Here is a 12,656-nt window from a genome sequence, read left to right as displayed (position 1 = left end):
ACCTGATTGGGTCTGCTCTCCCTCCTCTCCCCCAGAGCACCCCCATCTCTCTCAATTGCCAGATCCATCAGATCCTGGGGAAGGGTGTGATTAAATCCAATCACACTTAGCAAGGCTATGGGGACCCCTACCCCACGCTGCTGGTGGGAGTGGAAATGGCACGCCCACACTTGGGAGGGCAATTGGTCCATCTCTTACAAAATTGTAAATGCACATGCTCTTTCACCCAGGGATCTCAGCTCTAGAGATCTAGATGTATCTACATATAAAAAGGTGCTCAGACAAGGAGAGGCCAAGGCAGCATTGTTGGGAAATAGCAGAGGCTGGAAACAACCTCTGTGTTCATCGGTAGAAGATTGCTTAAATAAAATCAACAACTATGGATTCATAATGGAATATTCTCCAGTCATGAGAAAGAGTATCTGTGTGTGCTAATACAGTGATATCCATTATAAATTGATGCATAAATAAACAAATAAAAAGCAAAAAGTGATTCAGATAGTGTGCCTGGTATATCACTGCATACAAAGCATATACTTGCAACACTGATTTAATTTTATCATTTTGGTCTATATTGAGATAATCATATGGTTTGGTCTTCTTTAGTCTATTTAAATATAAAACTATACTGATAGTTTCTGTTAATCAGTTTTGAAATTTCTAGTAGAATTCATACGATCTTGGATCCATTTTGTTATTCGCACCTTTGTTTACATGTGACATTGAGTTATAACTTTCTTTTCCTTTGCTCTCCTTCTGTTTTTGGTGTCAGGGTTTTGCTAACCTTGTACCTTGATTGAACAGCTTTCTCGATCTTTCTGTGCTCTGGAACACTTGGGGTAAGTGGGGACTGTCTGTTCCTTGAGGGTTTGCTAGCTCTCACCTCAGACATCCCTCTGGGGCTAGTGATTTTTAGAGCAGTGATTCTCCACCGGGGATAATTCTGTCTCCCCAGGAGACATTTGGCAATGTCTAGAGACCTTTTGGATTGTCACAATTTAGGGGGGATGCCTTTGGTATCCAGTAGGTAGAGAACATGGATACTGCTAAACATCCTACAGTTCACGGGACAGCTTCACATAACAGAATTCTCTGGCCCAAAATGTCAATAGTGCTGAGAAACCCTGCTTTAGAGGGAGGCTAGGGCTTTGCCTGCCATTAGAATTTCTCCTAAGGTTATTTGTCCACTCAGATTTTCTACTTCTTCTTAATCCGTATTTGGCAATTCCTATTTTCCTAGAAAACTCTCCACGTCACCAGGGGTTACTTTTCCCAAAGGAGGGAATTTGGTGCATTTGGAAAATATTTACTCTGTTTGTGCATTTCTTAAAGAAAAAAACAGTATTTTTTTTTTAAAAAAATATCATGGTTCTGACACTATCATGCATTTTGGACGACAGCAATGACCAACTGTGGCTCCTGGGGGAGCTCCCCGGAGCGAGGAAGAGGTTTCTGAACGTGTGTTGGGGAGAGGTGTTTCCCTCCCGCCCCAGGACCCTATGTGGACCCTCACCAGCTCCGCCAGGACAGGCAGAAAGATGACGATCGTGGCCGTGTTGCTGGCAAACTCCGTGAAGAAGGCGACGACCACAGTGATGAGCAGCACGGCCAGCACGGGCGGCACCTGCTCCAGCGGGTGCAGCTGCCCGCCAATCCACGCCGACAGCCCCGACTCCTGCACAGGGGAGGAAGCAAGGACGCCTCTTCACCCCCCAGCCCTCCAACAGCCGCGCCCCCCCGAGCCTGGGCCAAGCGGGGAGGGTTAGGGTTGGCCACAGCGCTAACAACTACACCCTTTCACGTACGGGTCGCCTGAGGTTCAGAGAGGGTAAGTCACCTGCGCAAGGTCACATATTCCAGCCTGGACTTCAGTCAGCTTCTCCGCTTCCTGAGCTGCTCTGTACTCCATACTCTGCAGGCCCAGGGCCCAAACCCCTGGATCCTCAAATAATCCATTTGGTTCTCCAAATAATCCATTTGGTTGTGGGACCCCTAAACTTGACTGGGAGAGGGGAACTGGACCCTCCATGCTAAATCTTCTCATTCCTCCAGTGATGATTATTAATTACAAAAATATTAACACATTTATACAAAATATTCATTATTAATTTTATAATTATTATGTATTAATACATACCAAATATATACAAGATATTATATATATCATATATAATAGGAAACGTGTCAGATTATATCAAATACAACACAATGAATAGGATTATCAATAATAAAGATATTTATAATGAGTATTACAATGGTGGTACCACAAACACTAACATTAGTAACATATTATTCATTATCATAAGAATCACCATTATTGAGGCTTTACAGAGTGCCAGGCACCTGCCTGCATTACCCCCCTGACTCTTCCCAACCATCCGGCAAGGTAAGCATTCCTCCCTGTGTTACAGTGAAGGAACCCTAACTTGGCAAAGTTTTTGTGACTTGCTCAAGGTCCCCAGAATAGTGACTAAGATGTATTTTGCACTCAGGGCCACATACGTCAGTAAACTAACATTCTCCTGCAAAGTTCCTTGTCACTGGGCACCCTCCACTGGATACACCAGACTGTCACTGCACCTCTTAATGAAGGGCAGTGCCCAGAGTGGACCACTGCCCTCCAGGACAGAGAAAAGACAAGGTAGACTGTCTCCTCCCTGACTCCAGACTACACCTGTCATCAACGCTGCAGAATTACCTCCGAGCTCTCTCTCTGCTGAGTTCTCCAGGAATTACTGTACTTACGAGTATTTAATAATGATACTCTCCCCCACCTCTGTCCTCACCACTTCAAATGTATCGTTAACAACCCGGAATCCAATGCACCTTCATTAAGACCACAAAGAGGAAAAACTGATGTAAAATTGTGCTCGATGCTACCCCCTGGTGGTGCCACGCAGCAATATCTCATTAAAGCTGCAAGGGCGCTGCCTAGGTCGTTTTCTTAACGAAGATAACAAAGCTGTAGGTTTAGGAGCTGATCAAGGGCAGAGTTGGATTAGACCCCTAACGTTTAGAATCAAGTGTATGTCTACCATAGCCCTTTTATGGTAGACACACACTTGTATGTCTACGCAGTATCTTTTGGTACCAACAAACTTCGGCTTATCAGAGAAAATTTATGCTCTTTTGTGTTTAATAGAAAATTTGCTGCTTATTCCAGAACTTAAACTTTCATAGTGGATTCTAGAATACAGTATTCTGTTTTTACATAAATAAAATAATACATTTGTCTCTACAACATGACTTAAAAGTTACCTTCAAGGAATGAATAATACATGCTTAGTTTTCCCTAGAAGAGACCTTATAAAATTAAGGTGCTTCTTTCATATCTGCACTGTTTGATAGCTTAGAAATTATAGTATATGGCAGAGTCGAGCCCCAGCCCCTCCTCTGGCCCAGGGAACGCTGCAGGGAAAAATGGGTCCACTAGTTTTTCCCAGAGGCCACAGCTCTGGCAAAGAGACCGACAGCAGTGTGTGCAATTAAATGGAGAGCGGCTGGAGAGAGGGAATATTAATGACCTGGATGAATGAGAAGCCAAGAGCTTCCCTGTAGCCGGGCCTCTGGGTGCCAGGCTTCCAGCCAGCGTCCCAGCAGGCACTCAGGGCCCTGGCTCAGCTTCCGTAGCCGGAGGGAGGTCTGGCAGCTTCCAGAGAGAGGAGACCCCCCAGCTGCTCTCAAGGGGACTCGAACGGGCTTCACCTGCCCTTTCCCATTCCCTTAGAATCAGAAGCTCTGTTTCCTTGGAAACACACAGCCACATGGTTTTCCCAGGGACTCCAGGACCAACAACGGGCAAGGTCAGAGGCAGCATGCCCAGGGGGTGAGGACAAGGGCTCTGGAATCAGATTAAGTTTGTCCCCCCACCTTAATCCATTCTAGCTGTGTCATCCTGGGCAAGTAACTTAACCTCTCTGTGCCTCATTTCCTTTTCTGTAAACTGAGATGTACCAGTCCCTGTCCCAGAGGGTTACTGTCGGGAGAAAAGGAGCTAATCTGTTAAGCACTTAGAAAAGTGCTTGGGCACCAGGCAAGTGCCCAAAACATGCCAGCTGCCATTAGTGGCATCAAGTCACGAGATGTCAGAGGTGGCGGAACACTCAGAAATTGCCCCATGCTGTGGTTGTCAAACTGTGCTCCTTATAGCCCCCACAGACGCCAAGAGGTACCTGAGGCCACATCGCAGGATGGGAGGGGGAGGCTGAGCTGGTCCCCTCTTCCTCCTCCTTTCCCAGTTCCACGAGGTCCTCTCTCCCTGATCTCTCTGACATATAGTAGGGTCAGATCTTAAAGGAGGGTGTTATGCTAGAAATGGAATGTTTAAAGTTAAAATCTCTGGGACTTCCCTGGTGGCGCAGTGGATAAGAATCCACCTGCCAATGCAGGGGACATGGGTTCAATCCCTGGTCCAGGAAGATCCCACATGCCACGGAGCAACTAAGTCCGTGTGCCACAACTATTGAGCCTGCGCTCTAGAGCCGCCAGCCACAGCTACTGAGCCTGCGATCTAGAGCCTGTGAGCCAGAGCCTGTGAGCCATGACTACTGAGCCTGTGCGCCTAGAGCCTGTGCTCCGCAACAAGGGAAGCCACCGCAATGAGAAGCCCGCGCACCGCAACGAAGAGTAGCCCCGCTCGCCGCAACTAGAGAAAGCCCGCGCACAGCAACGAAGACCCAATGCAGCCATAAATAAATAATACTTTTTTAAAACGTTGAAATCTCAATAGAAAACCCTTGAAAAGCTCTTTTAAAGCCTCATAAAACACAATAGGCTCAGCTGTGTGTATACAACTCTGTATAAGAATTCTTAGGTAGAGAGAGCCAGTCAATTTGATTAAAGGAAAGAAGGAGGACTTTACGCACATGTGTGAACATTCAAACCATTGTAATACTTACAAGCTGTGTGGCATTGGGCAAATTAATGAACGTCTCTGTTCCTTGATTTCTTCAAGGGGTTGTGGTGAGGCTTAAATGAGTACAGGTAAAAACGATTCCTCTATATAGTAAGTACTGAACAGGGCTTATTATTATTTATTTAACTTAACAAACACTTAATATAGTGCTCACTCTGTGCTGGGCACTCTTCTAAGCATTTTGCTAATGTTAGCTTATTAATCTTCGAAACAACTCCATGAAGTAAGTAGTATAAATATCTATATTTTATGGTTGAAGAAACTGAGGCACAAAGAGGTTGTGATTTGCCCAGATAAGTCAAATAAGTTTGGAATTCTGAGCCCAGGATCTGGCTCTTACTTCATCAGTCTACCTCGTCAATAAAATAACAACAACAGCAACAACAATAATAATAAGATAACTCTCCAGCAGGAAATGAGGGATTCAGGAGAATACACATGTTTCTACTTGCCTATAGGGTCTGTTCCACCCTGATTTAATACCAAGCTTGTATCACTGAATATATTTGTAGATAAGTTTATTGTGGGTAGAGATTAAAAGAGATATAAATGAAGGTGTCAGAATAAGACCTTTTTCTATGAGACAGTAAAATTATAATAACAGGAAAAGTGGCGAGGTTGACATAGGCTGCTGGTTTTAGCACCTGGTCTGTATCAGCCCTCTGCTAGGTACTTGCCATCCATCATGTCATCAGTCCTCAAAACAGCCCATATTGTAGGTCTTGTCCAACAAATATTTATTAAATGAGCATGTTATGTACCAGGACTTTCCTAGATGCTTAGAACCGCAATGGATAAGACAGGTACAGTCCCTGCCCTTGTGGCGCTTGCATTCTAGTAACAGAGATACCAATAGACAAACAAACAAATGAACAGGATAACTTGGGGGGTAGGTATGGTGTAAAGGAAATAAGTGGGGTGATAAGAGGGAGAGTGACTGTGAAGGGCGGACGCTACTTTAGACAGGGTGGTCAGGGATGGTCTCTCTGATGACCTGGCCTTGGAGCCGAGACCTGAGGGTAAGGACTCAGAGATCTCAGGCAAGAGCGTTCGGCAGAGAGAAAGCAGATGCAAAGGTCCTGGGGTGCAAATGAGTCGTGTGGTTGAGGAACACTAAGGGGCCAGTGGGACTGGAGGGGAGCCCACAAGGGGATAGAGGTAAGGGCTGACAGCAGGAAGGTAGGCAGGGGCTGTCGTGTGTAGGCCAAGGCAAGCCATCAGACTAGAGTCTAATTATATGGGCAGTTTTGCAGCGGGAGAAACCTGCAGTGAGGACATCAAGTGGTCAAGCTCAGAGCAAGCACTGGGATCTGCTTCCAGCCCTTCAGAACCAGCAGGTGGGAGTCCAGTCCCAGTGCAAAGGCCTCTAAGCCCCAGGAGGCCTGGCTGTGACCTGGCGAGGGCACTGGGCAGGGCTAGGAAGCAGGACATGCCGTGAGCACTCTGGTCCCTCCTACAGCAGGCCGCCTGTGGCGGGGGATGGTACGAGCAGGGGTTGGGGGAGGGAGCAGCTGTCACACAAAGTCCTTTTTGAACAGAAACCACGGCCAGCTGCCCAAGGCTGGGCCTGGAGCCAGACTGGCCTCCCGGCATGCTCAGCGGTCCTGCAGCCAGGCCCATTGAGAGCCAGGCTTTGTCCACTACTCCCTGAGCCTGGAGAAGCCTTTGGGGTGCAGGTCAGACTCAGGGTGAGGCGAGGTTCATATCATCTCGATAAATGGCATCATTTCCACCGAGTTGCTCAGGGCGAGAACCTCCCCTTTTCCATAATATCTAATCATAATAAACAACTATGTTTGGCTATGTTCTAAGTTCTCCACATGTATTAATTCACTTAATAAGTGTAACAACTCTATGAGATGGGCACCATTATTATGCCCATTTTACAGATTAGGAAATGGAGGCACACAGCTCAGGGGTGAAAGATCGACTCCAACCCAGATGGTCTGGGTCCACCGCCCATGCTTTCTACCATTGCATTGCATGGCCTCCTCAAGGCCATGGCTAACATGCCACTTCCTCCCAGAAGCCTTCCCTGATACATCCCCAGTAGGAGGCAATAGTGAGAATAGTGAGAAGAGTCAGACAGATGCAAGTTCAAAGCCCAGCTCTGTTACCTATGAGCTGTGTTCCCTAGCATGAGTCACTTAACCTCTCTGGTCCTCAGGATTCCTAAAATGGAGACAAAAACAGTACTTTTGCTCATCCATCCTTTTGTTCCTTTTGAAGTCTGTACCTTTGTATGTGTCATTTATTGAAAAAAATGAACAAAATAAAAACACACATCACAAAAAAAGAGTAGCTATGTAGAGAAGCTGGATGTGCCCCCCAGCCCCCCTTCAGTGCGGCCTTGGTGTGGGGTCCATATCGTGATGGTTCCGCTCTCCGGACTCTGAAGGCCTTTTACCCCAGCGCAGGGAGTGCGGGCAGCAGACGGCCTTCACTGTCAGCCCCTGAGGGACTGTCTCAGACTGGGGAGTTGTCCTGCCCGAGGTTATACCACTCCTGGGGCGGAGTCTCCTCACCTCTCCTGCTTCCTTCCCTCCCTTCCACAGGGCACAGCCTAATGCCTGCTCACTAATCCCTGCCTCAGAGTCAGCCTCCTGGAAGCTGAACCCGCAATCACCATGGAGTGAGTGTTTCGAGAGAACACGCAGGGAGCTCTTGGCTCCTATTAGCGGTGTATCCCTTCATTTACTCTCTTCTTTCATTACTCCCAACAACCCCATAGAGTAAGAACTTGGAGCCCATTCAGAGCTGAGAAAACTGGTGCCCAGAGGGGTTAAGGAACTTGCCTAAAGGGCCCTAGCAAGGAGTAGGATAGCTCGGATTTGTATCCAGGTACTCAGATCCCCAAGCCTGGGCTTCTGTAACACTATTTGAAACTGATAATTAAAACTGAATTTTATAATGCCATTTGCAGCAACATGGATGGACCTAGAGATTATCATGCTAAGTGAAGGAAGTCAGAAAGAGAAAGACAGATACCATATGATATCACTTATATGTGGAATCTAAAATATGACACAAATGAACTTATTTACAAAACAGAAACAGACTCACAGACATAGAGAACAGACTTGTTGCCAAGGGGGAGAGGGGTGGTGGAGGGATGGATTGGGAAGTTAGGATTAGAAGATGCATATTATTATATAGAGAATGGATAAACAACAAGGTCCTACTGTATAGCATAGGGAACTATATTCAATATCCAGTAATAAACCATAATGGAAAAGAATTTGAAAACAAATGTGTATAAATATATATATATATATAACTGAATCAATTTGCTGTACAGCAGAAATTAACACAGCATTGTAAACCAACTTTACTTCAATAAAATAAATTTTTTAAAAAACTTAATTTTCTTTTCCTTTTTTTTGAATTTTATTTATTTATTTTTATACAGCAGGTTCTTATTAGTTATCTATTTTACACATATTAGTGTATATATGTTAATCCCAATCTCCCTATTCATCCCACCAATCCCACCCTCCCACTCCACTTTCCCCCCTTGGTGTCCATACGTTTGTTCTCTACATCTGTGTCTCTATTTCTGCCTTGCAAACACAAGACTGAATTTTAAAAAGTAAGCAATTTGAGAAGTAATTTCAGGTTTCCTTTACCTTAATTTCCCATTGACCCTTAATTGGCTGTGGCCTTGAGTACCTCGGCTTACATGGAGAAATTTAGGGGTGGAGTGGGGCCCAGCTTCATGAGCTGTGGATTCAAATCCCAGCTCTGCCTTCTGGCTGCACAAAAGTAGGCAACTTGTTTAGCCTCGAGTTGCCTCCATTTCCTCATCTTGGAAATGAGGACAGCAACAGTATCTACTTCAACTGTGTCTTTGAAGATTAACAGAGTCAGTATTTGCAAAGTGCTTCCCGAGGTGCCTGGCACTTGGGAAGTTCTCAAGAGTGAGCCGTTAGGAGGCTGGACTCTGAAATCAGACGGACTGGAGTTCGAACCCCACCCCTTAAGCAGAGGGCAACTGTATGACCTTAAGAGAATTGCTTCATTTTTCCAGGCCTCGGTTTTTCTACCTGGCAAATGGGTATAAAAATATTCCCGGGACTTCCCTGGTGGCACAGTGGTTAAGAATCCGCCTGCCAGTGCAGGGGACACGGGTTCGAGCCCTGGTCCGGGAAGATCCCACATGCTGCAGAGCAACTAAGCCTGTGCGCCACAACTACTGAGCCTGCACTCTAGAGCCCAAGAGCCACAACTACTGAAGCCCGCGCACCTAGATCCCGTGCTCCGCAACAAGAGAAGCCACTGTGACGAGAAGCCCGCGCACCGCAACAAAGAGTAGCCCCCGCTCACGGCAACTCGAGAAAGCCCGTGTGCAGCAACAAAGACCCAACCCAGCCAAAAATTAAAAAAATAAAAAAAATAAATATTCCCTAACCCTGAGAGCCAGTGTGAAGATTCAATGAGATAATATGTTATGACACATGTTGGACACTGAAGCTGCACTTCCTCTGAGCAGGGCTGGCTGTGCTGAGACCGCGTGCCTCCAGAAATTCTGCTCTGTCAGTGCCTCCCTCGCCTCAGTCTAGTCCCGGCTCTGCCTCTGTGCTCACAGAGCCCTCTAGAATAACATTAATAGTAACACAACACCTAACATAGGGGTCAAGAGCATAGGCTCTAGAGCCAAACTACCTGGATTCTAATCCTGAGTACATAGCTGTGTGGCCTCAGGCAAGTTATTTTACCTCCCTGTGCCTCAGTTTCCTAATCTGTAGAATGGGGATAACGATGGCATCTGTCTCATAGGCTTGCTGGGAAATTTAAATGCGATATGTGTAAAGCACGTTGAACAGTGCCTGGTACAGGGTGAGCCCGCTAGGGTGTTACTCCTCTGTGCTCACAGGGCCCTCTAGTCATGATATTAGTAGTAGTACTAGTGTAATGCTCACTGCAAGCTCCTTGCGATTCTCCATCGTACCTTTTTCCTCTCTTTCTGGGCAGTGCCAGGCACAGTATGGAGCTGTGAGGTGTCCATTCTGATGACCCCCATGTGGCAGGTGGGGAATCTGCGGTGCCCGCGGGGCCCGTGTAGTCTGCGCCCTCTGCGGCTGCCCCGGGACTGGCGCGCGCCTCCCCAGGCTGCAGCCCGCTTGCTGCTCTTACCTCACAGCCTTTGGCCATGGCGAAGCCCCCTCCCAGGAGAAGGATGATGTTCCAGGGCACCGTGTCCTGAGCCTTCTTCCACGTCAGCAAGGGCTCTGTCTCTGTGTTGGGAGCTGGGCAGAGAGAAGGCACTTAGCCTGGGAGGGGACACCCTTCCCCCCGGGGCAGGGAGGGGACCAAACACACATTCAGGACAGTCAGCCGGAGGAGGGGATACCGGCCCCAGCAGCCCCATCTTGGTGGGGACACTCAGGGGTCTCCAGGAAGCCACAATCTGGCTCCAGCGTCTGATTTGGGGCATCTGCTCTACTCAGAATGCAGCTTGAGAATCTTCTGGAACTGGGCAGTCCACACGCAGAACATCCTTTAAATCTCGTAACAGCCCTTCTGGGTAAGTACTACTTTCACCCTCATTTACAAGAGAAAAGGCCCTCTTTGTAACTGAAGGTGTACAGAGAGGGGAAAAAAGAGGAAGGGAATGCAGGAGAATAGAAACCAAGGGAATGTTTGGTCCATGGAAGTACAGGATGATTTGTATTTCTTCAAAAGCAGCCATGTCTGCAGTAGTTAGAATAAGGGGTCGGCAAATGTCTTCTGTAGCGAGCTGGAGAGTGACTAATTTAGGCTTTGTGGGCCTCTGTTGCAGCAAGGCTGCCACGGTAGCATGAAAGCGCCACAGACAAAACGGATACACGTGGGTGTGGCAGTGTTTCCATGAAATTCTATTTACAGAGTGGGTGGCGGCCCGATTTGGCCCATGGGCTATAGTTTGTCATCCCTGCATTGAGAGCATCCTCCTGGACCCTGGCTCACTGTGTGCCCTTGAAACGTGACCTTGCCTCTAAGCCCCCATATCCTCAGCCAATACCTGACACAATAATAGTACCTGGGGGTTCTTGTGGGCACTGATGAAGCAACGAGGGAGCTGTGAGTGGAGGGACGTTTCTGTTTAGTTTGCAGCCATATCCCAGTGTCCCTGCCTGACACCTGGAAGTCACTCCATAAGCACTTGTCGAATAATATATTCAACACACACAGCCCAGTGCCTGGTGCCGAATAAGCACTCTTGAACTGGCACTCTTCACCGTGGGCTGCCAGCGGCCTCTCTGGAGGAGGATGGGTCTGGCCCATTCACAGCAGTTCGCCCTCTGTCAGGACAGTTCCTGGTTAAGTACCCATTGATATTTTGTTTCCCCTTTTCAGTGTTTTTCAAAATTTTACACCGTGGTTTTCTAAAACAAAAGTTAATAATTGGATAATAAAGACAATCAAAGCTACTTAATAAAGGCCCTCCTACAGAATTTGCAGCCCTTGGGTGTAGCCATGCGGTTCCGATGTCACACACCGCCAGGGGATTCTTGGGCCAAACATAATGTATGATTTAAGTGCAGAACTAGAAGAGGCAGCTGGAGATGTCAGGAGGCCCAGCCCTCTGCCTTCAGGCGATAAAATAGCATTTCATTAAAGAGACAGCCAAGGTCTGAAAAAGTAAAGCGACTCACTTTACAGGGTCGGACAGCGGAGGCAGAAGGCCCTGAGATGAGTTGAACATAATGCAGGTTAAGTGAGTTAAGTGGTGAGAGCTTATAAGACGGCTCACCATATGGTCATTACCGTTAACGTTAGCTGTTATTGCCTTTATTATTTTCCCATCCAACCATGCCCTTGTCACTGTTTCTCATAAGTGCAGCCTCTGTCTAAATTTCTCACTTCCACGTTATGCCAGCTGCCTTCTAGAGCAGTAGCTGAAAGCACAGGCTTTGAGGTGGAACTAGAATTCAACCCTGGCTCTGCCATACGGCTATGTGACTTGCGCTAGTGGCTCCACCTCTCTGAGGCTCAGTGTCCCCATCTGCAAAAGGGAGCAACAGTACCTTCTCAGAGGCCAGTTGGGAAGATGACACGGGCCCATATATGCAAAGGGCTCGGCACAGGATGTGGCCCAGAGCAAGTCCTCGGTCATTTATTTAACAAGTGTATATTGGGGACCTACCATGTGTCGAGCACTCTTCTAGACACTGGGGATACGGGAGTGGCGAAAACAAAGTCCTGCCCATTGGAAAACTTACATTCCAATAAGTGAGGCAGGTGATAAATCAATAAACGTATAATGTTGGGACATTTTATGTGCTATGAAGAAAAAGAAAATACAGGAAAGGGACAGAGTGACCAAGGAGGGGTGCTTTTATAGATGGTGTAGTCAGAGAAGGCTTCTCTGGGGAGGTGACATTAGGACAGAGTCTGAATAGAGTGATGGAGTGAGCCATGCAGATATCTGGAGGAAGAGCTTGTTGGGCAAAGAGGAAATGGAAGCTGTCACCATCCACATGGTGGTCATCCTCCTCCTCCTCATCAACAACACCCTCCACCTCCTCTTCCTCCTCCTCGCCATCCACATCGTCATCCACATCATCATCCTCATCACCATCCACATCATCCTCAACATCCACATCATCATCATCATCATCATCCACATCATCATCATCATCATCCACATCATCATCATCATCATCATCATCCACATCCTCCTCCTCATCATCATCAACAACACCCTCCACCTCCTCTTCCTCCTCCTCGCCATCCACATCACCATCCACATCATCATCAT

At 47.2% G+C, this 12,656-nt stretch overlaps 1 protein-coding gene across 3 annotated transcripts in view; it reads right to left on the bottom strand.

The window, feature by feature from the left end:
* SLC13A3 (solute carrier family 13 member 3) overlaps positions 1–12,656 on the bottom strand; it is a 77,415-nt gene that overhangs the window by 4,530 nt on the left and 60,229 nt on the right. For all 3 annotated transcript variants that reach the window (XM_068525291.1, XM_068525289.1, XM_068525290.1), the window contains 2 exons: positions 10,049–10,161; positions 1,514–1,675 (listed from right to left, as the gene is read on the bottom strand). In XM_068525291.1, coding sequence (XP_068381392.1) covers positions 1,514–1,675; positions 10,049–10,161 — 275 coding nt within the window. The remainder of the gene's footprint in view (positions 1–1,513; positions 1,676–10,048; positions 10,162–12,656) is intronic.

Source organism: Eschrichtius robustus, chromosome 16, assembly GCF_028021215.1.
Source record: "Eschrichtius robustus isolate mEscRob2 chromosome 16, mEscRob2.pri, whole genome shotgun sequence".
NCBI lineage: Eukaryota > Metazoa > Chordata > Mammalia > Artiodactyla > Eschrichtiidae > Eschrichtius > Eschrichtius robustus.
Note: the sequence above shows the minus strand (reverse complement) of the source record. Positions and strands in the feature narration are given on the sequence as shown.